The 26,754-nt window shown below is 38.6% G+C and overlaps 1 protein-coding gene across 1 annotated transcript in view; it reads right to left on the bottom strand.

Annotated features, from left to right (window-relative positions):
• The window catches only part of VWA8 (von Willebrand factor A domain containing 8), a 333,349-nt gene that overhangs the window by 192,123 nt on the left and 114,472 nt on the right, over window positions 1-26,754 (bottom strand). The window contains exons 15-19 of the mRNA XM_046028286.1: window positions 24,576-24,744; window positions 22,109-22,186; window positions 13,716-13,831; window positions 8,433-8,539; window positions 5,097-5,203 (exon numbers count right to left, since the gene is read on the bottom strand). Of these exons, the coding sequence (XP_045884242.1) occupies window positions 5,097-5,203; window positions 8,433-8,539; window positions 13,716-13,831; window positions 22,109-22,186; window positions 24,576-24,744 (577 nt within the window). The remainder of the gene's footprint in view (window positions 1-5,096; window positions 5,204-8,432; window positions 8,540-13,715; window positions 13,832-22,108; window positions 22,187-24,575; window positions 24,745-26,754) is intronic.

Genomic DNA, 26,754 nt, shown 5'->3' with positions numbered 1-26,754 from the left:
TCCACTCTGGAACACTTTTTAAGACTCAAAAGAGACATCGTTAATAATAATGAACAACAAATGCAAACAGAAACTATTTTAGGGACTATCTTCAGCAAGCCTGTATTATTACCCTACTTAAAAGGGAGTCTTAGAATACCCCTTTATTCTGGGTTCTAGTGAGAATGTGGTCTGGAGACCTCTTCATTCCAACTAAGATGAAAAGTCAGGGCCAGACATTTAAGTCTTCCAGTAACAAAGGGGCTAATTTTCATGAGAAACAGAAAAGTTGGAACAAGCACCTGCATAGCCAGATAAAAAAGCAGTGTAAATACTAAAAAATAATTCAAACTATTCTTCTGTACTGTACTCATGTTCTCCCTACTTCACACCCTCATTCCATCTAACTAGATTATTCAAATCAACAAACATTAGCTAAGGCTAAGGTCACTGTCACTGCCTACGTAATTCTTCTCTTAAACTCTTGGCCCACTTAAGTACCACAGACAATTAATTTCTTTCTTTCTTTCTTTTTTTTAAGATTTTATTTATTTATTTGAGAGAGTGAGTGAATGAGTGAGAGAGAGAGAGAGACAGAGACAGAAGGAGGGAGAGGGAGAAGGAGCAGGGGAAGGGGCAGAGGGAGAAGCAGACTTCCTGCTGAGCAAGGAGCCCGGAAGTGGGGTTGGGGGGGTGGCCCAGCATTCCATCCCAGGACTCCAGGATCATGACCTGAGCTGAAGGCAGACACCTGACCAACTGAGTCACCCGGGCACCCCAACCACAGACAATTTCTCTGTTTCCTCTTCGAGTTAATTGTCCATCTCTCCTGAATCCCTCCTACCTCTCTAACAATTTCTCTCCATAATCTTTTAGGTTGGATCTTCCAACCTAATTGTTGTAGCAGTTCCTTCGATTCTGATCTCCCCCACATTCCTTCATTTGCTCTCTGTCAGTGCCTTTTTACATGCTCTCCCCAGGGGTCAAGGTTTAGGGCAGAGTAGCTTGTGCCTACTTGTACACAAGGATGAGGGCTGTGTGAGACTTGAGTATCCACTTCTGTGCTTGAAGAGCTACTTCAGACCACTCTTCCTAAATCCTCTCCTCCGTTCCACTGCTTCAGGCACCAATTCTATGCTGATCTTCAATAGTAAAACTTTCCTCCTCAACTCCAGTCTCATATTCTGAGCGACTATCAAACTATGTACTGTTATTTCCCAGTCTCTTCAACCTCCACATATCCAAAACTTGTCTCTCTATTTTTTTCTCAACTACATTCTTTACCTTGTATCTTTTATCCTCATTAACAGCATCATTTTCTACCACCTGACCAAACGTCTACCATCATCTTCCTGCACACTTCACTCTTCCCTTGCCAGAGCCGGTTAAACACCAAGTGTAAGCTATTAAGCCACCCTAAAGTCAGGGGTATCTATCCCTTCCTTTCTACCCCAGTTTTCATTTATTATTTTACATCTCTGGCCTAGATTTTTATCAGACAATTTGGCTTCTCTGACTTCAGTGTCTGTTTGAGGCAATGTGTTCTTCACGTAACTGACAGTTACCTCTTCATTCAAAATCATGTCACTTCTTTAGGCGCGCCTGGATGGCTCAGTGGGTTAAAGCCTCTGCCTTCGGCTCAGGTCATGATCCCAGGGTCCTGGGATCAAGACCCGTATCAGGCCCTCTGCTCAGCAGGGAGCCTGCTTCTTCCTCTCTGTCTACTTGTAATCTCTGTCTGTCAAATAAATAAAAATCTTTAAAAAAAAACCATGTCACTTCTTTTTTTCAAAATTCCTTAAATGCCTCTTAATACCTTTGAAACACATATTCATCTTTTTTTTTTGGCTAAAGGCTACTTATTTATTGATTGAGGTATAATTGACATTATAATGTTAAATTAGTTTCGGGTTGTGCAATATGATTCAACATTTATTTATAAACACTGTGAAATGATGACTACCATCTTCCACCTTGCAAAGTTGATACGATTTTATTGATTATATTCCCCATTCTGTACATTACAACCCCATGACTTCTTTAATTTATAACTGGAAGTCTATACTTCTTAACTCCCTTCACAAATTTAGCCTGTCCCCAGGACTCCCCTCCCCTTCATATATTCTTGATTTAGTCTTGGCTTCATCTCCTGTCACTCTCCTCCAACACTATATTCAGTCAAAAATTCAGAATAATTTTCTCTGCTCTCTTCTGTTTGCTTTTCCAGCAGACTATGAGCTCCCTGAGGGCGAATCTTGGCTTTCATCTTACACACAGCTCCCCTGACTCTACCCACTGCCTAAACAGCCCTGGCAGGTGTCTTCTCCACTCTATCCACATGGTCACTCCCTTCATTCAGATCGTTCATAACTTGTACTTAGACTACTGCAATGGCCCCCTAACAAGTCTCTCTTTGCCTTGGTTCCAACTCATAGACAACATTAAAGAGCGAATGCGAAGTTAGCAAGTGAAAATGTGCTTAAAATCTTTCAGTGGCTTCCTCACTTCTGAATCGCATCCAGATTCCTTAATTAGCAAGGCCAAGATGTTCTGACCCTTTCCTAACCTACTGGCCTCATCTCTTGTTACTCTTGCATTTGCAACCTCAGCTCTGTGTCAGTGATAATTAATTATATGTAGCCTTCTAAATGAACTACTCTGTCACATAGTCAAGTCTCTGCAAATGCTAGTCCGTCTGCCTGATAGAGTCAGCTTTGCCTGGCTAACTCATTTTCCACGATCATTCCAACCTGGGACCATCATCTCCTCGGTGCTACCATAGTAAACTGTGTGTACTTGCATCCCACTGTACAGGAATCATGTGTACTTTGTTGTCTTTCTCCCCTGACAGAGCCCTGGAGCTACACGAGTGTATGTGTATATGTGCGTGTACTGTTATCTCTTTATCTAAATACCTCAGGACAAGGCTTGATACATGGTAGATATTTTAAATATTTAAAATATTTAAAGGTCCTTGGGGTTAAGAGGCTATTGCTCTTTCCTCCAATTTCTCCTTACTACTCTAAGTATAACATTCTTTAATGACAGATTTAATAATAGTCCTCATTATGAACATTCAAAATCTTACTCCTTCTTTATTAACCCACTCACCACATACTTGCTCAGCATTCATGATATGCCAAGCACATGCTATTTGCTAAAGACTCTAAAGAAAAACAGACTTGACTTCAGTGGTGTGGAAAACACATTTAAAAAATCAATCTCAATACCATGTGGAAAGGGGACCACAGGACATGGAAGAGGATGGTACAGAAGCTCCTACATATTCAAGAGACACTGAAGACTACTGCTTCAAAAGGAAGTACAGACGAAAAGGAAATCATAACATACGCAACAAAAGCAAATGTAATCCAAAGCCACAGTTCCTTGAATTGGTACAGCTCAAATTTTTCCTTAGTGGTTAAGTTATAATGCTTTATGAAGCAAAGGTACATCTGGAGACAGGCTACAGCAAGTCCCTCAGGGCCGCTGTGTAAAGTTCACAGCAGCCCTGCGGTCCTCAGTGGCTATGTCACAGACACCATGGCAACAGACACTGTGTTCAAGGGCGCAATGGCCCTCCCTGCTACTGAATTTCCTACATTCTCATATGCTGGGAGGTCTTTTCAACCTTTGGTACCATCTGGTTTTTCAAATTGTCACTTATAACGAGGTTTTCTGGCTCTTTTTTCTTTATCCCTTTCTCTTTCCACTACATGGGCAGAATGATACCATCAGTGCTTAGAAACAGTCTATTTTCCTTACAATTATGTTTCTTTCTTTGATAGGCAAGATTATTTTCCTTCTTTGTGTCTTAAAGGTAACTTCATTGTCTGCTTATTTGTCCACTGCTTGCATAAGAGCATTAATGCTCTGAAAGAGAAGTAAAACCTACATTAATTAATGGGCTATAGAATAAATACAAAACCTATCCAGGTTATGTCTTTGCGTATGTCAGAGGTAGTAATTACAGTTTTGACAGATTTCAAAATACTGGATCAAGATTTTTACTGAGAGAGAAGGATTTTCCCAGATGCCTTCTGTATTGTTAATATAATATAGGGAAAAGAATTATGGTTCTCACTGAATAAGAAATATGATTGGGAAATGGCAGACAAAAAGCTTAAGTTTTTCTAACTCCTTAATACAGTAAAAATAACAAGTGGGGCACCTGGGTGGTGCAGTCAGTTAAGTGTCTGACTCTTGGTTTCAGCTCAGATCATGATCTCAGGGTCACGAGATCGAGCCCCACGTGGGGCTCCGCACTCAGTGAGGAGTTGGCCTGGGATTCTCTCTCTCTCACCCTCTGCCTCTTTGCTCATGTCTTTTCTCTCTCTCTCTCAAAGTAAATAAATAAATCTTTTAAAAAATAGTAAGTAGAAATTCTTCTAACATAAGATAAGGTTATTATTTGTGTTCAGATTAGGGACCAAATATTAAAGAAAAATTTAAGTATGTTTCTTTTTATAAAATAAATATATAACCACTTAACAGAAAATTTGGAAAAGAAAAAACTTCTACATTATGGGTAATTTTCTCTGAAAAAAATCTTATTAAGGTGAACATCCATAGTAAAGCTTTCTGGGTATACACTATTTCTGTGTCTTAGCAGAAAGTCCATAATTACTGGTTAGTTTATAAGTGAAAAATTATCTACCTTCTTCCCTTAAAAAGGGGAAAAAAAAGGAAAAGTAAAGAACAGTAAAATATTAGGAATTTTCAGGAAAAGGAAAGGAAGATGAAGAAAAGAGTGCACAGGACACATCCTCTTTGAACCAGTGAAATAATTTAACAGGAAAGCAAAAGAGAGGATAAGGAATAGTTCATTTTGTTTTTAATTTAATGATATATTCATTTTATTTACCTGGAGTCTAGTGCATGTGCACATATAAAATATATTACCCTAATCACAGTAGCGACTCCTCAATTTTCAGGTGTCTTGGGAAAGAATTTAAAAGTTTACAATGCCTTAATAAAAGATGTGTCAACTCCTCATTTGGCATCATCTGAATTGAACTTAGCAAATTAGAAAAATAATTAAACATTAGTTTCACTGCGGAGTTAATTACCACAATGTAAGAGGAGATTTATCCAGAAAGGCAAAGCAGTGATCTTACCTGAATGTTGTCATAGAACAGAACATCAGGCACTTTCATTTTCTCGTGGGCATTATAGATCGGTGCACTAACAGCCCCAATCCTCAGAGATCCAGATGCTATTTCACCTAAACATTTCACACAGGATAGAGAATTATTGTAGTTCTGTACTCAGAGAAGCCAAGTCCAATGTGAACATAAAGCAACACAACATCTTTAATTTAATATCTCATTAAGGAATTTCAATTTAACATCTAAAAGAAGTAAGGTTGAACGTGGAAATAGAACATCATAGCTCTACATAAAATGCTTAAAATGTTCCAAAAGATAACGAATTCTATATAAAATATTGCACGTTAGCAAACAGCATAGAGATAAAATTAAAGAACCACCCCCCACCCAGAACTCAGTCAAGCCACCTTCCTAAACTTGTTTTGTCAGAGACTTTAACACATAAAACAAACCAAATATACATTCAGAAGCTCTGAAATACTTGAATATCATTTTTGGGGATCCACCCATTGAAAAACACCAAGTGAGAACTCCCTAGAATTCTAGTAAAAAATACTGATTAATCAACCCTCCGCACAGACCTCTGAAATTACTATTTCCAGGGATGATCGAGGAGATCTGTATTTTCAAATAAGCACGCCAGGTGCTATACAGTTATTTTGTGATGATTACTATTGTGTTATCTCCTATTTGCTTTAAATAGTTGATCTAGAACTGAATATGAGCTCCTTATAGCCAGCAAACCCAATAATAATAAATTTGAAGTCAGGGGATACATCTCATATGCATTCTCTCTGTGGTTAATAATCATAACATTAACGGTGGTAGTTGTTACAGTAGTACTGATGATCACAATAGAAGCTATCATTTATTGAGGACCTTCTATGGGCCAGATCTCAAACCAGAAGCTTTGTTGTTTTTTCATATAATTTCATGTAATTCTCTTAACAATGAAACAAGACCTATGAGGAAGCTAAGGACATAAATTAAGTAATTTGCTTAAAACCACCTAGCTAACATGGGCAGAGCTAAAAATAGAACTTAGTATAGTCTAATGTTCTTTCTGCCAAGTGGGGTATATTTAATCCTTTGACACCAAGTAACACTCCATCCTGTGGAAATACCCAGGAAAGCAGAGATTATCACAATGCCTTAAACAACTAACCCATCCACCACCCCTGTACCCCTCCACCCTTCAAATAAGAAAACTGCCCTTTTGTATTAAAACATTTTGAAACACAAGTGGAGAAGAGCAACGCTTGCGTTCTGCAATACCATGAATGATTTTTGAGCTAAAAATAATTAAACTGTCACCCTGTTTAATCAGTGCTGAGTGCTATACATTTGCCAAAGCACGGGAGACCTCTCCCTCCAATAGATCCTTGCCATTTCCCTTTTTCGTTCCAAGTTCTACAGGAAAGAAAACCTGTAAGCTGTCACGCGGAGAATCTACTGTTTATTTACTACCAGCAGGGGCTCTGAAACAGACCCAATATAAAACTGTACAGACAAAGCCCAGGATTGTGGCAGGGACTTCACTATATGCTTGTATGTTAAGATGACAAACGTAATTTCAGATTCAAGTAGCATCTGATATCATCTGTGGTTTATGGAACACATCTGTTCAGTAGATTTAGGGCTTCAGGACAATTTGATTCACTCATCTAATGTTTACTGTCAAAACTTCAAGCTTGGAAAGAGAAATGCCCTCAGAGGATGGTGAGGCTTGTACTTCCCTGGGAGAAACTGGCTACCTGTCTGCTAAGAAATCTCATAGGATGGCATTATTTTAGTCCATCTGTCAAGGTCCTTAGTCCAGTAGATTCAAAAGCTAATTTTGTCATGTCTACTGACCATAAATGTGACTCTCAGGAGAATATTAAAGACATATATTCTGATCTATACATAAATTCTGCTATAGAAACAAGAATTGAAAATACTACAGTGTAATGAAAGCTACAACTTTCATATGGACCCCATGACACACTGGTGGCCATATCATATTATTATTTGGAGGGAGAACTACACAGAAAGCCAAATCCTCTACAGAAGGTTATTTGGTGAACCTTGTTCTCGAACAAGGAGAGTGCATTAAATGAATCCTTCTCAAGAGAGATGACATTAAAGATAAATGGAACCAGATGAGTCAACAGTCTCTTTAGGTTCCTTATTCCCTACGCAAGGCTTAGATGAGAATTGCTGACTCATCTTGTTACCAAGACTGAACAGTCTATAGTCAGAATAATTCAGTCCATCGCTAGATATGTGTTAAGAGATTCAGTCAAGTAACTATACAAATCAACAGATCCCAGAGTGGTCCTGTCTCTTCGCGCTGGCTCTGCCTATCTGTACCCAGATCCATCAGTAGGTGGAGTTTTTAATTTTACTCTAAAAAAGTCATCTCATTTCTGTAACACAAATTCCTGTCTCGGTGTAGCCCCAACTATTAAAAACAGCTACTACAAAGACAGCCACAATAAGTCCTCATTAGAGAGGGGTCCCACATTGGATTTTTGATAGAACAGGTATTAATCTCAAACAGCAGAGAACCTATTGTTGGGCTCTAATTGAAAAATAGGGAACTTCTATAGAAGAGCTAAACATTCCCCAAATTCAAAATACTTATGGTTATCCATAAGAAAAGTACCACAAAAGACAATATGAGTGGAAATGGGAGAGTAAGAAGGCATGAAATGGTACTCTAAATATTATTGTAGTTTACATGAACCTAGAACAGTTTCCTGAACATATCCCACAGGACTAGTGGTCCTCAAAATGTAAATGTTATGTAAAGGAAGGAGAAGTCTATATACTATGGTGAAATACATTTGGGGAGAAAAAAAGGTAAAACCAAATCATGGCGGTTTCTTTAGAGCAGGGATTCTCAGAGCCATGAATATGTTTGTCAACTGCGACTCTTTGAAGGGAGGACCTGTATCTGGTATGCACTGAAATAAAGAAAATATTCTTTTTTTTAAAAGTTTTTATTTATTTGAGAGAGAGCATGTGCACATGCATGAGCAGGGGGCATGGGTAGTGGAAGAGGGGAAGCAGACTCCCCACTAAGTAGGGATGATGCCAGGACCCAGAGATCATGACCTAAGCCGAAGGCAGATGGTTAACCAACTGAGCCACCCAGGCGCTCTGAAATAAAGGAAATATTCTAAGATTAAATCGGTAAATGGGTTTCAATTTAAAAATAAATAAAGATTGATATCTTCAACCTAGTACATAAAACAAAGCAGATGGAAAAAAAACCACTTTTTATTTAAATTAACATAATAAATAATACAAATGTTTGATAATTATTATTTCACTTAAAAAAGAAACAAGTCAAATACTTACATTTGTAATCCTCCAGTTCTGGTTCCTGATGATTATCAGTACTTATTTGTATCGCAGCATCTGCCAAGTTTTTTTCCAAGGCTGACCTTGCAAGGCTTGGTAAAAACCTGGTGGGGCAGGAAGGACAGAATGATAAAGTCAAAGCTTTCTGTGGTTCCTAAAGAGCTTTTGGCATGTGCACACACAAACTCTTTCTCTTCTTCTTCCTCTCTCTCTATCTCAAGATAACCAATTAAGGAAGCTCAGTCTTGAGCTGTGAAATTCAAATAGTAAAAAATTTTGCAATAAATATAAACTTCAAGTACCTGTGAAGAAGAGTACCTGTTTGTTGATCTCCTTTAACAAAACTTACATGTAATTAGCAGTATTCATGTATATACAACATCTTACAGGACAAGACTTAAAATGATTTTCTTTTCAAAATGGATTTAGTAGACCTCATAAATCTTGTTTAATTGTTTAACTAGATTATCAAATTTTTTTAAGTAGATAAAACAACATTTGAATTGGCTCCAACTTGGCAATCACAAATTCAAATTAGTAGAAGTGGATTAATGAGGTTTACTTCTTCACACAAATTATTCAATTTAGGATTATACAGCCTGTCTATTCTATATGTATGTTGTCAAAGCAACAATCTGGTGAGTGACAGAGGCATCCTTCATCTACAAATAGATGGTATGAACATCATGGGCTTATTAGATCATGAAAATGGAGTTTCCCACCCACACAAATAAAACTGTATCTGGAATTTATGATCCCAAGGGAGCTTGCAGAAATTATTTTTAACCTACTACGTATGCTATACTACCATAAACTAACCACTACGTGCTACAATATCCCAAGAAAACATACTAGAACATCACACTTCTAACTTATGTTTTCCATAGCTCAAAATCCTTTGCGGTGGTTCCCACAGCCCTGAGTATAAGGTCTAATAAAAGAGATGCCGATGTGAGTGAGAAGGCAAAAGAATGAGTGTGTGAGGAACTGATGGATTTCCTGTCTGTGTGACAGAATTGACATAGCTGACCCTACCTTCCAGGTACCTCCTCGTTCTGGTTCCAGGCTATGATGGGAGGATTTATATCACTCTGGGTCAGTAGCTCATCAGTACAGCAACGAGTAAGACTTACTAATGTTCATCTCTGGCCCTTTGTCAGATTGTTGCCTTGTTTAAAACCAAGACCTTACTTTATCTCTCAGACCCAATAACTGGGCTTTTATCTTGTTTCCTGAGCCCTTGTCTTGGCACTTTGCCCATCCGACCTGCCTCCCCCCACTAGACCATAAACTTGAGTCTGGCCTGGTGACATTAGGCTCTGCAGCTGTATCTGTTACTTCCTATCAAACTACCTTGAGTGACAATTACACATTCAAGCTTGGACTGTGTGCTAGTCCCAGAAACCCCTTACATCTATATAGTCTGCTCTCAATACACCCTCACTTGTCCCCACACTGGAACATTTCTAGATTGCCCTCCAAAATCTATAGAGAACAGCAAAAAAGGCACATATGCCTCCCTTCCAACGTCAGTGACATACATTGCTTGCCAATACAATACTCTTTCCTACTGACATTGAACATGTTTCAGAGTTATTTTCAATCTCACACCCGGACTGCACTACCAAATAATCAGAGGTAGTATGGAAGTTGAAGCATGTTTACCTCTAGAGTTTACATTTGAAAAGATACTGAATTACCCCACAAATGACAAGGAAGTATGTCAGGTAATATGAGGTCAACCTTTATTTTTCTAGCTTTCAATTTTTTCTAGTTAATGGCTTCTTTTTCCATTGCTCACTGATATTTTCTACTTGCTTTTTCCTCCCCTTGTGGCCTTTTGTAAAATAAGTGAGTAAATGAGTGAAATATCATTCATCTATCCTACTTTCCCAGAACAAAAGCAAATACATATCCTACTATAAAGTTTTCAAGGGTATTTATCATCATAAGCATCACAGTGCCTTTTAAAAATCATTATCATCATTATATTCATTTACTACAGCAAGAATACAATCAGAAGGGCTCCAGTCTCTATGATCTTGGTTGTAACAAAAAAACTACAGAAAGATTCAACCACATTATGGGAAACACAAGAACAGAAGTAGATACCCTAGGCTAACTCAGGCTAACTATGTCATTGTCAGAGAAGTGAGAAGTATGAAATTATAGCTGATTAATGTTTTAAATCTCATTTCCCTGCATCTTTTCGAATATTTTTTGGTCATCTGAATTAACTTCTATGCATGCCTACTCATCCTCTGCCCATTTAGGGTTGATTCTTTCATCTTAATAATTTGAATACTTTATAGTCCCTGAATACTAATCCTTTTGTGATTCCAAATCTTATCAAACATCTCTTAGTCTGTGGCTTACAATTTGTAGAGTGGCTTACAGTATTTCTGTCATATATCTGGATTTTACTTTTTTGTATGGCATAAAATGGATTTTTTTGTCTGTGGCTTACAATTTGTAGAGTGGCTTACAGTATTTCTGTCATATATCTGGATTTTACTTTTTTGTATGGCATAAAATGGATTTTTTTAATTTTTAATAATTTATTGACAAGTCCATCCATTCCCACACTGATTTATATAATGTTACTTTTGATATATGCTAACTTCCTACAGATGTGTGGGCCTGTTTCTGGCCTCTGTAGTCTATTCTAATAGTCTATTTGTCATTCTTTGCACCAATATCGTACTATAACAATGAATATAGCTTTATGATGGATCCTGATATCAGAAAGAAAAAGTACAACACCTTAATCTTCCTCAAAATTTCCTTTGCTATTATTTCCAGGCCAATTTTGAGATCAGCCTGTCAAATTCTGTATAACCTTAGTAGTATCTGATTAGGTCATAGCTATATAAAATTTGGAGTAAAATAGCTTTACTACTGAAGCTTCCCTTCCATGAACATGGTATAGCTTCCCTTTTACTTAAGTTCTTTACAGCTTTCAATGAAGATTTATGTTTTTCTTCAAAAAATATTACATGTAATTTGATTTGCTCTACGTGCTCAAAGCTTTTTACCATTATTACGAATGGGGTGATTTTAAAAAATCAGATCTCCTCAATTGATTGTTAGTGGAATATAGGAATGTCACTGATTTGGATTTATAAGTAATCTCACTAAACTCTATTTTTCTAATGACTTACATATGGTTTCTCTTGAATTTTTTATCTAGCCAATCAGATAACTTTGGGCAAATGCACTGGCTGAAAGTACAAAAAGGTGACATTCTTGTTCTGTTCCTAACTCTAAAGGAAATATGAGTATTTTATCATAAAGATGTTTGCTCTAAATTTTTGGTATATACTCCTTATCAGATTGTAGAATTATCCCTCTTTTCATGGTTTACTACGAATATTCCTGGTTTACTAAGAATTTGGTTTGTTTTTAGGTTTGGTTGTTAGGTTTTATCAAATTCTTTATATTCATTTTTTAAAATAATATTTTTTCTAATTTCTAGTTCACTAATATAGTGAACTAAAAATATTAAACTGTCTTCACATTCGTGAAATAATTTAAAATTGCTCATGATTTAAAATATTTCATGGTTTATGATTTTCCTTTCATACATTATTCTTGTCTGGTTCAGGTATCAAAATTATGCTAGACTCAAAGTGAATTGCTGTTTTCACCGTTTGTCTATTCTTTGGAACAGTTTGTAGAATGCTTTGGGTATGATTATTTCATTCTGATATCCAAAATATTATTTCCCCTTTGGCTCCAAAACTGTTTACACTGCTTAGTATTGAATATTTATTCCTATTAACACACATCAATACCCAAATTCTGACTAAGAAAATACTGGGTAGGTAGTGAATCTATCTCTCTGTCTATATTTTTTTTTCAGATCATGACCCTGAAAAATAAGCAATTGAAGCGCTTTTTTTCTAATTTTCATTTGGAAGCCAAATATTTTTCTATTTAAAAGAAAAGAAGAACAAATTCCATTATTTCTCATAATTACTAGTTTTTTTAAAAAAATTACTCTAAAGACACTAGAAAGGAGCCTTATTTTACCTGAATACACTACAGAGAGAACAAATTTAAGTTGCAACACAGGAAGCATACTTTCACTATAAGAAAAATTGTCAGCTAAACTGCAAATTGATAGAGGGCAATTTCAGATTCTCCTAAGCTGAGGATAGGTTCTTTTAATTCCTGTTTTTTTAAATCAAGGACTAAATGGACGATAGTCATAACCACCACAAAAATAATTGGCAGATTATATGAAAAGAGTCTAAAAGAAATCTCTGAGCTTCTTGGGCACTGTTATTAATCCTTATTATTCTTTGTTTTTAAAAAGATTTTTTAATTTATTCTTTCAAGAGTGAGAGAGATCACAAGCATGAACACTAGCATTGGTGGTGGGGGTGCCAAGGGAGAGGGAGAAGCAGATGCCCCACTGAGCGGGGAGCCTGATGCAGGGCTCCATCCCAGGACCCTGGGATCATGATCTGAGCTAAAAGCAGAGGCTTAACTGACTGAGCCACCCAGATACCTCCGCTGCCTTTATTACCCTTTTAAAATAGTTTCATGCAAGTGTGATTTTGTAAGAAAATTCTATCAGCCAATATTTTATAATAATTTCCAAACAAGTATAAGAAATAAGAAATATTAGTGCAGACTGAAAAGATATTAGTTTTGTTAAATTTAGGCAACAGGAGAGTAGGGAGTAGGGTCAAACATGGAAAGTTCCAGTGCCAAATTGGGAGGTGCTCAGTGTAATGTTGAAGACCACTAGCTCAGAAGACATATAAACCAGAGCTCAAATCCCAAACCCAGTTTTACTTACTTACTACTCTCTAACTTAAGCAAGTGACTTAAATAGTTTTCTCATCTACAAAATCCCTCTTAAATGATATTTTTAAGGGGCACCTGGGTGGCTCATTTGTTAAACATCTGCCTTTGGGGCACCTGGATGGCTCATTTGTTAAGCATCTGCCTTTGGCTCATGGGTTCCAGGGTCCTGGGATCGAGTCCTGCATTGGGCTTATTATTCAGTAGTGAGCCTGCTTCTCCCTCTCCTGCCTGCTACTCCCCTGGCTTGTGCTCTCTCTCTGTGTCAAGTAAGTAATATCTTTAAAAAAAATTGTTGTTACGCCTAAATAGGATAAAATATGTTCTAACAACCAAATATGAGGCTGAAATAGCTACATATTCAGGCAATCCTTTCTCCAGACATGTGGGTACTATTAATTAAACTTACATTACTGTTTTAGCAAAGACCCAGAAACTTGAACACACTGAGAAAGAGAACACAGTTACCTGGAAAGGCAGGCTTTAGTAACTGCACTGTGAAGATTTTCATTAGGGTACTGTGACAGCCGACGAGAAATCCGCAACAGCTGTCTGGTAGAAAGTGATGCTGCCAGTGACTGTGCCTATCAAATGGCAAAGACAGCCTGTTAAGAGTCTTGTTTCAACTTGGCTGAGAGTCCCTTTAGATGGGTGTGAGAGCAGAATTCATTATTCCTGAAGGACAAGGCCAAACTTCAAATACATATGTACTGTTAATGAATTACAAATAAAAATAAATGAAAACCAATTTACACTTAAGGCAGCCTTACAGATAGTTTCTTTTTTAAATCTATAAACATGTTTATCAGTGAAATTCAATAAAAGTGTTTTCATTATACTAAGTACTGTTCATACATGTTTTTTGGGTTGGGGGGCAGAGAAGAGGATGAATGAAGGAAAGATGTTACACAATATAGGCTATACCCGACTTACAAATAGCTTTTATGAACCATTAATTAATTATTCTTTTTTCCCCCTGCCTACACCAAAGCCGAACTGTTCAGACAGTCTGAAAATGCTTAGAGCTTTAGGTAAATCTATGGCTTCTAAAATGGAGAAAAGGAATTGTGGACAGTTTAGTTTGCTAACCACAGAGGTGTGAACCAGTTTGTCCCATGGGTGGCAGCTTGCAGTCTGAAATCCTTCCCTTATACTGCCAGAAGAATTTCACCTTGTTTTCTTATTCTTCAAAAAATAAGAAATCCGGGGCACCTGGGTGGCTCAGTGGGTTAAGCCACTGCCTTCGGCTCAGGTCATGATCTCAGGGTCCTGGGATCAAGCCCCACATTGGGTTCTCTACTCAGCAGGGAGCCTGCATCCCCCTCTCTCTCTGCCTGCCTCTCTACTTGTGATCTCTCTCTCTCTCTCTCTGTCAAATAAATAAATAAATAAATAAAAAATAAGAAATCCCATTAATAGAGCTGTAGGACAGAACTCAGGATACGTGAATACCAGTAAATATTTATCGATGTGATTTTGAAGTTATCTTGGTTATTTTGAAGTTACGCTTGGTGGGCAGCGTAATGTAATGACAAAGTTTATCAGCTTTGGAATTAGACATATCAGTCTCCCATGCATTAGCTTGATGGATTATTCAACATCTTCAAGCCTCAGTTTTCTGATCTTTAAATTGGTGACAATAACGCCTTTACCTTTAAGGTTGTTATGTGGGTTAGTATCCACAATCTATAGAACTTACCAAACTCAACCCCTAAAAAATAAATAATCCAGTTAAAAAATGGGTAGAAGACATCAACAGACAGTTTTCCAAAGAAGACATACAGATGGCTAACAGACACATGAAAAAAAGCTCAGTATCAGTCATCACCAAGGAAATACAAATCAAAATCATGGTGAGAAAGCACCTTACACCTGTCAGAATGGCTAAAATTAACAACACAGAAAACAACAATTGTTAGCGGGTAGGCAGAGAAAGGGGAACCCTCTTATACTATTGGTGGGAATGCAAACTGGGGCAGCCACTGTGGAATACAGTATGGAGGTTCCTCAAAAAGTTAAAAGTAGATCTACTCTCCAATCCATCAATTGCACTGCTAGGTATTTAACCAAAGGATACAAAAAATCCCAATTTGAAGGGATATGTGCACCCCAATGTTTATAGCATCATTATCAACAACAGCCATACTATGGAAAGAGCCCAAACGTCCACTGACTAATGAATGAATAAAGAAGATATGGGGTGTGTGTGTGTGTGTGTGTGTGTGTGTGTGTGTGTGTGTATGGAGTATTACTGAGCCATAGAAAAGAATGAAAGTTTGCCATTTGCAGTGACATGGATGGAGCTAGAGAATATTATGCAAAGTCAGTCAATCAGAGAAAGAAAACATATGATTTCACTCACATGTGGAATGTAAGAAACAAAACAGATGAACATAGGAGGAAAAAAAGAGGCAAACCAGAAAACAGACTCTTAACTATAGAGAACAAACTGAGAGTTGCTGGAGGGGAGGTGGATGGCGGATGGATAAATAGGGGACGGGGATTAAGGAGGGCACTTGTGATGAGCTCTGGGCATTGTATGTAAGTGATGAATCACCAAATTCTATACCTGAAACTAATATTACACTGTATGTTAACAAACAGGAATTAAAATAAAAAACTTGAAACTAAAAAGAAAAAGACAGAGAAAAGAAAATTGTTCTAAAGCACTTAGCAGAGGTCAGACGCAGGGGTGCTCAACAAATGTCAGCAATTATTGCTAAAAGTCAGCCTCTTTAAAATGAAAAAAAAAAATCTAACACAGGAAGGGGATGTGACCTGTATTTAAGTATGAATTTAATGCGTCAGATTATTATTGGATTAATTCCCAATTTAGATCAGCAGCATTGGGAGACAGCAGTTTTCATTAAAAACCAGAAGAGAGAAGAACTTTCAAAGCAACAAGCCCTTTAGGAGGGCAGAAGAGGCCAGAGTGAAATGTCACGGGAGTGATGGGGGTAGTACAGTGGCCCTGAGCCCCTCAGGGAATGCAGAAGAGGACTCTGTGAAGTTAGCAGAGGGTTCATGATGGGTGGTGGGAGGGTGCCAAGATGCTGGAGACACACTGCATACTGGCTTGTTTCAGCATTTTGATTAAGGTGATCTCAGTAGGTCCCAAGGAAGAACAAAGGGCAGGGATCTCTCCTCCTGTGTGTATTTCGCAGCTCCATGAGGTGCTGGTGTGCTGTGGTTACTATTCTACCTCAGCTACAACACAGAATAAATGGTCCTCTGGGGACTAGGTTGGGAGCATGATCACCATTTATAATGTATCCCTTTTTCTATTAAAAACACATTCTATGTCTCAAAGAACTCATTTATAAGAAAACATTTGGTTCATCCTTGTTTTCAAGAAATTTGCATTCTAGACATGGAGACAATATTTAAATATAAGAAAGCATAAATCACAATTCAAAATAACATACAATTTAATGCCAAAGTAAGTGAAGCACTTGACAACTGCTAGAGGGGCTTAAAATGAAAATGTTCAAGTGGGCACAAGAAATGCTATGAACAAAGGCATGAGAGCAAAAGGAACAGGAATAGACGCAGAAATGTGAGGAAACCAGCCCGGTTTTACTAGAGGGTCTTGTTGGAAAACTTGCTCCTAAGTAGCAAAGACTTGGGACTGACCCTTAGAGGAGTTTGGCCTTACTCCTAAAGGCAACAGGACTTTGTCATGTGCAAAGTGGTAATATGATTTTTGAAAGATTAATCTGGTGGTAGCAAGCAAAGTAGCTGAAGGACAGAGAGAACTGAGACAGGAAACAGAAAGCTACCACAATGATCTGTCTGTAAAACGATAAGGTGCAGTAAGGTTACTGGCAAAAAGGAGTGGAGAGAAGGAATCAACAAATGTTTCAGAGACTCGGCGCCTGATGGATATGAGAAAGAAGGAAGAATGGAGGATAAGGTTATTTGAGCCAGCATGATTTAAAGTAGCCAGTATGATTTAAAGTATCAGAAGCGAAATATGACTCAGCAATTCCCATTCTGAATACGTGGGCCCACAAATTCCTACTTTAATCACAGAAAATGTTTGATAAATCACTCCAACCTGAGGTTTCTCATGACAAAAGTTCCAACAAGCCACACAGTAACTTCCTTGTGTAATGTACACTATTCTAGCCTCACCCAAGAAGGACACTGAATACAGCCTTCACGTTTCATTCCAGTGATCAGTAAGGATGTCGCATGAATTTGAAAAATACCAGCTTTCTCAGTTACTAACACCGAAATACTTTACAATAACACCCAGTGTTAAAAAAAAAACAACAAAAACATAGCGAAGCTTTAAGTCAAGCCATGTAAGGTGTAGAATACAGGGTTTGCTTATTTCTGCTCTCACATTACCAATTAAAATTGAGAATGCACTTTATTAGAAAATCCCTCATGTGTTTAACATTTATGGCATTAAATTTCTAATTACAGTTTTATCTTGAAAAAAGAGAGTGTGAGCATATGAGCACATTTCCCTTAGTTACATGGTTATGGAGTTTAAGAGCACACCTCAAGGGTTTTTTGTATTAGAATGATGAGTTATAGTAATTCAGCTTAAAAATATGAAGGATTTGATGGGAAATCTTTTTCAATAAATTTTCTCTTCTTCCTCTTCAAGAATTATTCCTTTTATGAAAATATACTGTTCTCAGGGAGAGAAAATTCTAGGGACAATGCACTAATAAATTAGTAATTATTTAATCACTTTATTCATTCATCCACTAAACACTTGTTATGTGTCTCTTATGGTCCTGGCACCAGGTTGGAAAATGAGAAAGAAGAATAAATCACACTGTGTTCAGGGAGTTCAAGTACTAATTGAGGAGATGAAAATAAACCTGTGCTACGGCTACCACAGGTCGATAACAGAGTCGTAAGTCAAGTGTTAGGAGAGACTGTTGGAGAGAGAGGTTACTTCTGTCTGAGTGGCTGAGACAGACCTGACAGGGGACAGGGAGAAAACGTGTTCTGGCGTCGCCGGCAGCGGAGACATCTGGGTATATGCCAGGCTTGGCAAGCAGGAAGAAGGGAAGTGTGGGAGGGCTGAGGGTGCTTCAGAAGCTGTAGGAAGGGAAGCTAGAAAGGCAGCATGCAGTGTGATGGAACTGAATGGGCATGCTTATTCAGCAGGCTGTCCTTCATCCGTTAACAGTTTAAGGAGGGGGGAGGACTAAGGAGCTGGATCTGAGAAAGGCCACTCCAGAGATACTATGGCTGAGCCATTCATTCATTTACTTAACAGATACTTGGTGACCAGCTACTACACAGCAGGTGAAATTCCAGATGCTGCGGACACAGCGGGGACCAAACAAAACCCCTGCTTTCTTGGAACTTACTTTGAGTGAGGGGAAATAGGCAATTAAAAAAAGTGAGTAAAGCATATATTATGTCAAAGGTCAGTAAGCCTTACGAAGAACTTTTGAGTGGAAAGAGAGAGAGGAATGAAATGAGGGGCAGGGAAAGGTGATTCTAAATGGAGTACGTCAGGCAGGCCTTGCTGAAAAGGTGACATCTGAGCAAATTCAAACCTGCATTTATCTGGGAAAAAACAATCTAGGCAGAGGAAACTCTGAGTGTCAAGGGCCCTGAGGCAGACACAAGTGGGTTCAAGGAACAAGAGAGAGAATGGTGCAGCGGAGAAAGAACAAGTAACAGACAAACTGGAGATAAAGTTATCAATCCCCGGGGCTATCAATAAGGGGCCTGTGACAGAAGATATGAACAGACACTTCTCCAATGAGGACATACAAATGACTATCAGACACATGAAAAAATGCTCATCATCACTAGCCATCAGGGAGATTCAAATTAAAACCAGTTAGAATGGCCAAAATTAGCAAGACAGGAAACAACGTGTGTTGGAGAGGATATGGAGAAAGGGGAACCCTCTTACACTGTTGGTGGGAATGCAAGTTAGTGCAGCCACTTTGGAGAACAGTGTGGAGATTCCTCAAGAAATTAAAAATAGAGCTTCCCTATGACCCTGCAATTGTACTGCTGGGTATTTACCCCAAAGATACAGATGTAGTGAAAAGAAGGGCCATCTGTACCCCAATGTTTATTGCAGCAATGGCTACGGTCGCCAAACTGTGGAAAGAACCAAGATGCCCTTCAACGGATGAATGGATAAGGGAGATGTGGTCCATATACACAATGGAGTATTATGCCTCCATCAGAAAGGATGAATACCCAACTTTTGTAGCAACATGGACGGGACTGGAAGAAATTATGCTGAGCGAAATAAGTCAAGCAAAGAGAGTCAAGTATCATATGGTTTCACTTATTTGTGGAGCATAACAAAGAACATGGAGGACATGGGGAGATGGAGAGGAGAAGGGAGTTGTGGGAAATTGGAAGGGGAGGTGAACCATGAGAGACTATGGACTCTGAAAAACAACCTGAGGGCTTTGAAGGGGTGTGGGGTGGGAGGTTGGGGGAACCAGGTGGTGGGTAATAGGGAGGGCACGTATTGCATGGAGCACTGGGTGTGGTGCAAAAACAATGAGTACTGTTACGCTGAAAATAAATAAATTAATTAAAAAAAAAAAAACAAGACGCTGTGAAAACTGGAAAATGGTCCTGGCCCCAAAGATATCCACATCCTAATCCTTGGAACCTGCGAGTTTTACCTCATATGGCGAAGTTAATTTTGCAGACCACATTAAATTAAAAGTTTTGAGATGAAGAAATTGTCCTGGATTATCTGGGTGGCCCCTAAATGTAATCGCAAGTACCCTTGTAAAAGGGAGGCAGACAGAGGTCGGAACAGACACATCGGAGGGAAGGTGAACTGAAGATGGAGGCAGAGATTAAGATAAGATTAAGATAAGATTAAGAAGGCCCCAAGTCAAGTAATACTGGCCGCCACTGGGACCTGGAAAATCTAAGAGACCAGTTCTCCCCTTGAGCCCCTGAGGGAGTACTGCTGATACCTCGACTTTAACTCAGTAATACGCATTCCAAACTCTGGCACCTAGAATGGTGAGAAAATAAATTTCTGTTGCTATAAACCAGCAGTTTATGGTAATTTGTTATAACAAGCCCAGGAAAGTAATCAAGGGCCACATGAGGAATGAACTGTTGGTGATGAGAGCAGTCAAAAGGAAAGGGCAGTATTTCAGGAGAAAGATTATGAAACCAAATACTAGGACAATTATCGGCCATAGGTAAGAGAATGGATGAGACATCATGATGCTAAACTGATGAGATCTGCTATCAGGCTAAGTGGAGATCACAGGAAAACAAGGACACAGATTATTAACACAGCCAGAAAATTAAGTAAGAAATACAAATAGATTTAAAGGGGGGAAAGACAAAGTATGTTGGATTTATAGTGATCTCAGAGTATCCAGTTGGGAAGTGAAAAAAACTACCATTTATTAAGCAGCTACTAAGAAAGAGATTCTTCACACACATTTTCATGTTTAAACATCACAACCTCCTTATGAAGTATATGGCACTTGCATTTTAGAGATGAGAACACTGAGATTCACAGTTGGTGACAGCCCTTGATCCTTCCAACAGATGCAGTGGTTTGTAACTTTTTAAACATCAAGTCCCTCTTTTTTATTCCCCATGTGCCCTGTGCTTTAAAAGACTTTGCTTATCAAACTGTGCTTGTTAAAAAAGAATTAGTTCTTCATCTCTTGCTATCCAAATGCACATATAATCACCAACCATGCTTTAGATGGCATGATATAACCAGGCTTCAGTATTAAAATTCCAGCCCAAAGCAAGTAACATTTCCTTAGTCCTTTTATTCCCTTGTGTACAAATACATAATTTGCCTTGGTCTATTTAAAATATTAATTATTGCTTTAAAACCTCAGATTGAAAACCTTTTCCTTTCACCCCAATACAGTATGAATTATATTGAGTGTATTGGACTTTTGACAGCAGGGGGAATTTTTGGTTATAGTGCAAAAGCGTTTTCAACTGTGAATGCTAAAATAAAAGTTAGGCAAAAAATTTTCAAAGGGGTGGAGGGGCAGGATATGCCACCCCAAAATATGCCATTTTGACGTATTTGTTAGTTTGAATTAACGTTACATAAGAAATAGCTATTAAAAGAAGGACATTCTAACCCTCCTCTGCCCCCCAAAAGCAGGAAATAAATCTCCCCTATGAAAGGAACCCTTTCTGTCCCAGGCCGGTAGGAGGCATCCTTATCACCAGCAATAAGGAACACAGGGCCAAGATGGCAATATAAACAAACTTTGTTACCTGGTCACTAATTTACTACCTCAACACCAAACTTCCTGGTCTTGTCAATTCTTTACAAACTTCTTGTTTGTCTAAAGTATAAAAACTGTCTGCTTTGATCACTGCTTTAAGTCTAATATTTTTATGGGGCCCTGTACATAGGGAATTAAATTGGGTTTTCTCCGATAGGTCTGTCTTATGTGAATGCAACCATTAGGCCATCCAAAGAACCTAGAAGGAAGGAAGGGAAATGTTTTCTACCCTTACACCATCCCAGAAAGGAAACACAATAACAAACATAGAATCAATGAGAAAAGAGAAGTTAGAAGCTGAAGAGAAAGAGGTCATCGTTAAGAGAGGAGGTCGCACTTGAAGCCACAAGACTAGATGAGATTACTCAGCACAGGAGATCGGGGGCCAGAACTGAACCCCTAGGATCACCAAACTCTAAAGCTAGTTTTCTTCTATGAGACCAACCATGAGTAGCTGAAGTCAGTGTTCAAACCACTGAAAGGGTAAAATATATGCACAGGGCAAAGCACAGCATAATAGATAAAAATACCAGTTTGAAAAATAGATTTTAAAGCATTAAACTCTGAGAACATAAAGCAGCAGCATGTCAACAACCAAAAATCCTATGGGAAAAAGCCCAGACTTACCGTGGGATCCTGTGTCTCTCTGAGTTTGTGTGTAAATGTTAACAATCTGTCCAAAGCTTCCTGAGGTATATTTGGGACCTATGTTATGAGAGAATTGAAAAAAGACAGAAAGACTAAGTGGGGATATCTGATCAATCAACCAGAAATTTTGGCTACCCAGCAAACAATATTAGAATTACATTTTTAAGAAAGTCCTGGTGTGGGGCACCTGGGTGGCTCAGTGGTTAAGCGTCTGCCTTCGGCTCAGGTCATGATCCCAGGGTCCTGGGATTGAGCCCCACATCAGGCTTCCTGCTTGGTGGGAAGCCTGCATCTCCCCCTCTCACTCCCCCAGTTTATGTTCCCTCTCTCACTGTCTCTCAGTCAAACAAATAAATAAAATCTTTTTTTTTTTTAAGATTTTATTTATTTGCCAGAGAGAGAGATCACAAGTAGGCAGAGAGGCAGGCAGAGAGAAAGGGGGAAGCAGGCTCCCCGCTGAGCAGAGAGCCCAATGTGGGGCTCGATCCCAGGACCCTGAGATCATGACCTGAGCTGAGGGCAGAGGCTTAACCCACTGAGCCACCCAGGTGCCCCTAAATAAAATCTTAAAAAAAAAAAAAAAAAGTCCCTGGTAATGGGTAACATGTTTAACTCCTGGATAAATCTGCCTATTCATTTTTCCAGGAAAACACGTATGCCTCTTCTTTCTCTTTAACAATCAGGTGGTTGAAACCAAGCCACTCTTCATTTATAATTCCATCACCAGGATAAAACTGAAAGGAGCCTCTAATTCAAAAACGGGCATAAAGTGTACCCATAAAAAAACTTTTCATAATTATTTCCCTGTTTGTTAGCTTTGGCAAGATTTTCTAAACTCTAATTTAGGCATTTTTCTTACTAAAACCAAACTCTTTCCTTCATTTAGTAGTAATCTTTTATCTACCAAGTGACATAGGTATTCTGCAACAAAGAATGGATGCCCATGCTGTTCATTTTTTCAAGGACTTTTAAACCACATACCTAAGGGGAATTATCAGTTTATCAATGAATTCTGGTGAACAGTTGTCTAACTAACATAGGCTGGTTGCTTGAACTGTGACAACTTTAATCTAATTAAATATTTAACTGAATCAAATTATGAGAAATGAAGCTGAAACAATGACATGTTTTATAATTTTAATTTTAAAAGGTCAGAGAGATATCAGAACAATGACTGGTATAATGTAACCACTTCAGAAGGAAACTGCTCAGGGTTTCTTTGGTCATATAAGTGACTGGCACTTGAAAATTCTCCATTCTTTTCAGTACAATTTTATCTTATTCGTTCTTTAAATCCTGGGATACAAGCAGCAGTATTATCCCCAACTTCAGGTGAAGAAACTATGGTTGAGTAATTCATCCAAGATCTGGAAGCTGATAAGGAGTGGATCTGGCATTTATTTATTTATTTTTAAAAGATTTTACCTATTTATTTGACAGAGAGAGAGAGAGAGAGGGAACACAAGCAGGGGAAGCGGGAGAGGGAGAAGCAGGCTCCCCGCTGAGCAGGGATCCCAATGCAGGGCTCAATCCCAGGACCCAGGGATCATAACCTGAGCAGAAGGCAGACTTAACGACTGAGCCATCCAGGAACAGTTTGGCACTTGGCATTTAAAAGTAAACTATTTGACTTTAAAGCCTATGCTCTTATCCACCACCAAGCCAAGACCTAAAATTAATCTGCTTGTTCTGGTATTTCAAAGGGAATGAGTACATTTATGCAAAAGGTTAATTATTTGTGATGGAGAACAACACTGCCCAATAGAACTTTCTGTGATGATGGAAATGTTCTTTACCAATGCTGTCTGATATGGTAGTCAAAAGTCCTCAGGTGTTTACTGACCACTTGAAATATGACTAAGAAGTTGAACTTTTGAAATGTATTGCATGTGGCTGGTGCTACTTTAAACAATGCAGTTCTAGAACTCCAGAGGTGTGAAGCACTTAAGGCAGGCACTGAAATAATGCATTGCGCACAGTGCACGCCGCCAGATAACTAGTAAGTACAGCATACACTACAGTACTGAGAGGAACAGGGTGCTTCGTATTTTCTAAAATCTAAGGAATATATTTGGCCTCCCTTTAGAGTAGGAACTTAAAATAGTCATCTCTGGCTGATTAGAGAAGGAAAATGAATCCTAAAACTGCCTCCACATGAGGAAGGTGGAAAGACAGCTTACATCCACAGTTCTCCAAGTGTGGTCTTCAGATCAGCAGCAAGGGCATCACCTACAAACTTTAGAAATGCAAATTATCATGTACTGCCCCAGACCTAGTGACTCAGCAACCTGCATTTTAACAGGCCCTCCAGGTGATTCTGAAAAATGCTTAAGTGTGAGAACCATTATATCGGGAAATTTGGGAGTAAACGGGAAGAAGAAGCCAGAAATGTCCACCTCTGCTCTGACAGCCGAACACAACAGCCTAGAGCTAGCCTTTCTCTTACCATTTCCTTTATCACTTGAATTTCTTCACTTCTGACAAGTGGTTTCATATAATGGAAAAAGAACATGGTTAAGAATTCTGGTCCCAGCCACTGCTGTGTTGTGCTTCCAATAACGGGGGGCTCTGCCAAGGCGATGATTCTGAAGGAGGGGTGGACAGGAAAAATGGATCTAAAAGGGAAAAAAAATAAAACAAACAAACATAAACTTTCATATTAGAAATTAGGTCATGGTAGCTAAAGCTTAGGTAACAAAGCCTACTGCTGTTAAGACAGTCAAAGCCATTATCCACAGAATAAAATCAGGATGAAAAAAATCAGGATGTCCTAGGAACTTATTAAAACAGAAAAAGAAGGGTGCCTGGGTGGCTCGGCCAGTTAGGAGTCTGACTTTTGATTTTACCTCAGGTCATCATCTCAGGGTCATGAGATCAAGTCCCACACTGGACTCTGTGCTGAGTGTGCAACCTGATTAAAATTCTCTCTTTCTTTCTCTGTAACTCCTCCACTCACTCCTCTCTCTCAAATAAATAAATAAATCTTAAAAAAAAAAAAGGAAAAAAGAATCATCTACTGCTAAAACATGATGTATTGTTTCCATAGATGATCTCTATCGCTGCACAAATCACTATTTGGATATGTTGTTATGTCTCCAGTAAATTTTCTCCATCGTCCCTTGAGACAAAATCCCATCCAGGTCATATTCATTACCTAGGTTCCTTTTCTTTATTCAAAAAATCCCCTGTCTTGCAAGGAACCCACTCTATGTCAATCAGAGAAAGACCAAGGAATAAGATCCAGGATGAAAACATTTTTCACAATACAGAAAAATTTGAGCAGCATAAGGGGCTAGGTTAAATTTAAAATCTGGATTGACAATAAGAATACTTGGGTCTTCGGGCGCCTGGGCAGCTCAGTTGGTTACGTGTCTGCCTTCGGCTCAGGTCATGATCCCAGGGTCCTAGGATCAAGCCCCACATCAGGCTCAGTGGGAGCCTGCTTCTCCTTCTCCCTCTGCCGCTCCCCCTGCTTATGCACCCATTCTCTCTCTCTCTCTCAAATAAACAAATAAAATCTTAAAAAAAAAAAAAAAGAAGAATACTTGGGTCTTCAAAAGATAGAAAAAATTAAACTTTTATATAGTTCACTCCTTTGTCATTTTATAGGAAATACTGTGATTTTTTTTTTTTTAAAGATTTTACTTATTCATTTCAGATAGGGTGAGCAATGGAGAGAGTGAGCATTAAGTGGGGGGAGCAGCTGGCAGAGGGAGAGGCAGGCTCCCCCCTGAGCAAGGAACCCCATGTGGGGCTCAATCCCAGGACCCTGGGATCATGACCTGAGCTGAAGGCAGACACTTAACCGACTGAGCCACCCAGACACCCCAGAAATACTGTGATTTTTAAAGTGACCTCTTTTATAAATCCCTGCTAGGGAAACTGAGGATGTAAATATTCTAGAAGAATAAGGTTAAGACTTTCCATCATTTGCAAAATGACTTGAGTATGTTTTGGAGACAGACTAGACACCCCTTATGACATAATCATGCGGGTGATATTGTCAGTTCTTATTAATTGTACTCTAAACCCCAGTGGAAATATAACTTTAAAGGGGAATATCACCCTTGCTATGAGAAAGAAAAGATAAAATGCAAACACCCACCAAGATCTTCACAAAAATAAAAATTCAGGTACATAACTGGCATTTCTCCAGAAATGGACTATTCATTGCCATTAATTATTGTAACAGAACCCAACAGTTAAGTGATTAGGCAGCTAGAACATTAGGAGGTACGATATGTGTGGAGAAAATCAGATAAGGAGTCTGAAGATTTAAGATAAGAAATGCTCTCCCGAGACAACAGGTAAGTCAACTGAGTCCCTGACTACATGATCTGTAATTTCAGAGGCCACACCATAATGTGCAAACCAGGGGAAGCAGTTTTTAGAAATGGTCATATGAAAGGTCTAGAAGTATTCATAAAAGCTACCAGATACCACTTCATTTTGCTAGGTAGGAAAAAAAAATCCTTATTTACAGATATTCAAGCAGGGCATGGGAATGATCTGTCCAAAGGAGTTGTTCTGGGAAAACAGGAAAGAATAACAACATGAGGAGAACCTGAAAGTTCTGAGGATAGCAAGATCACTGACTGAGGACTGCCAGCAATTAGACAATCACA

The sequence above is a fragment of the Meles meles genome, chromosome 14, assembly GCF_922984935.1.
Source record: "Meles meles chromosome 14, mMelMel3.1 paternal haplotype, whole genome shotgun sequence".
NCBI lineage: Eukaryota > Metazoa > Chordata > Mammalia > Carnivora > Mustelidae > Meles > Meles meles.
This window is presented reverse-complemented; position numbering and strand designations above follow the sequence as displayed.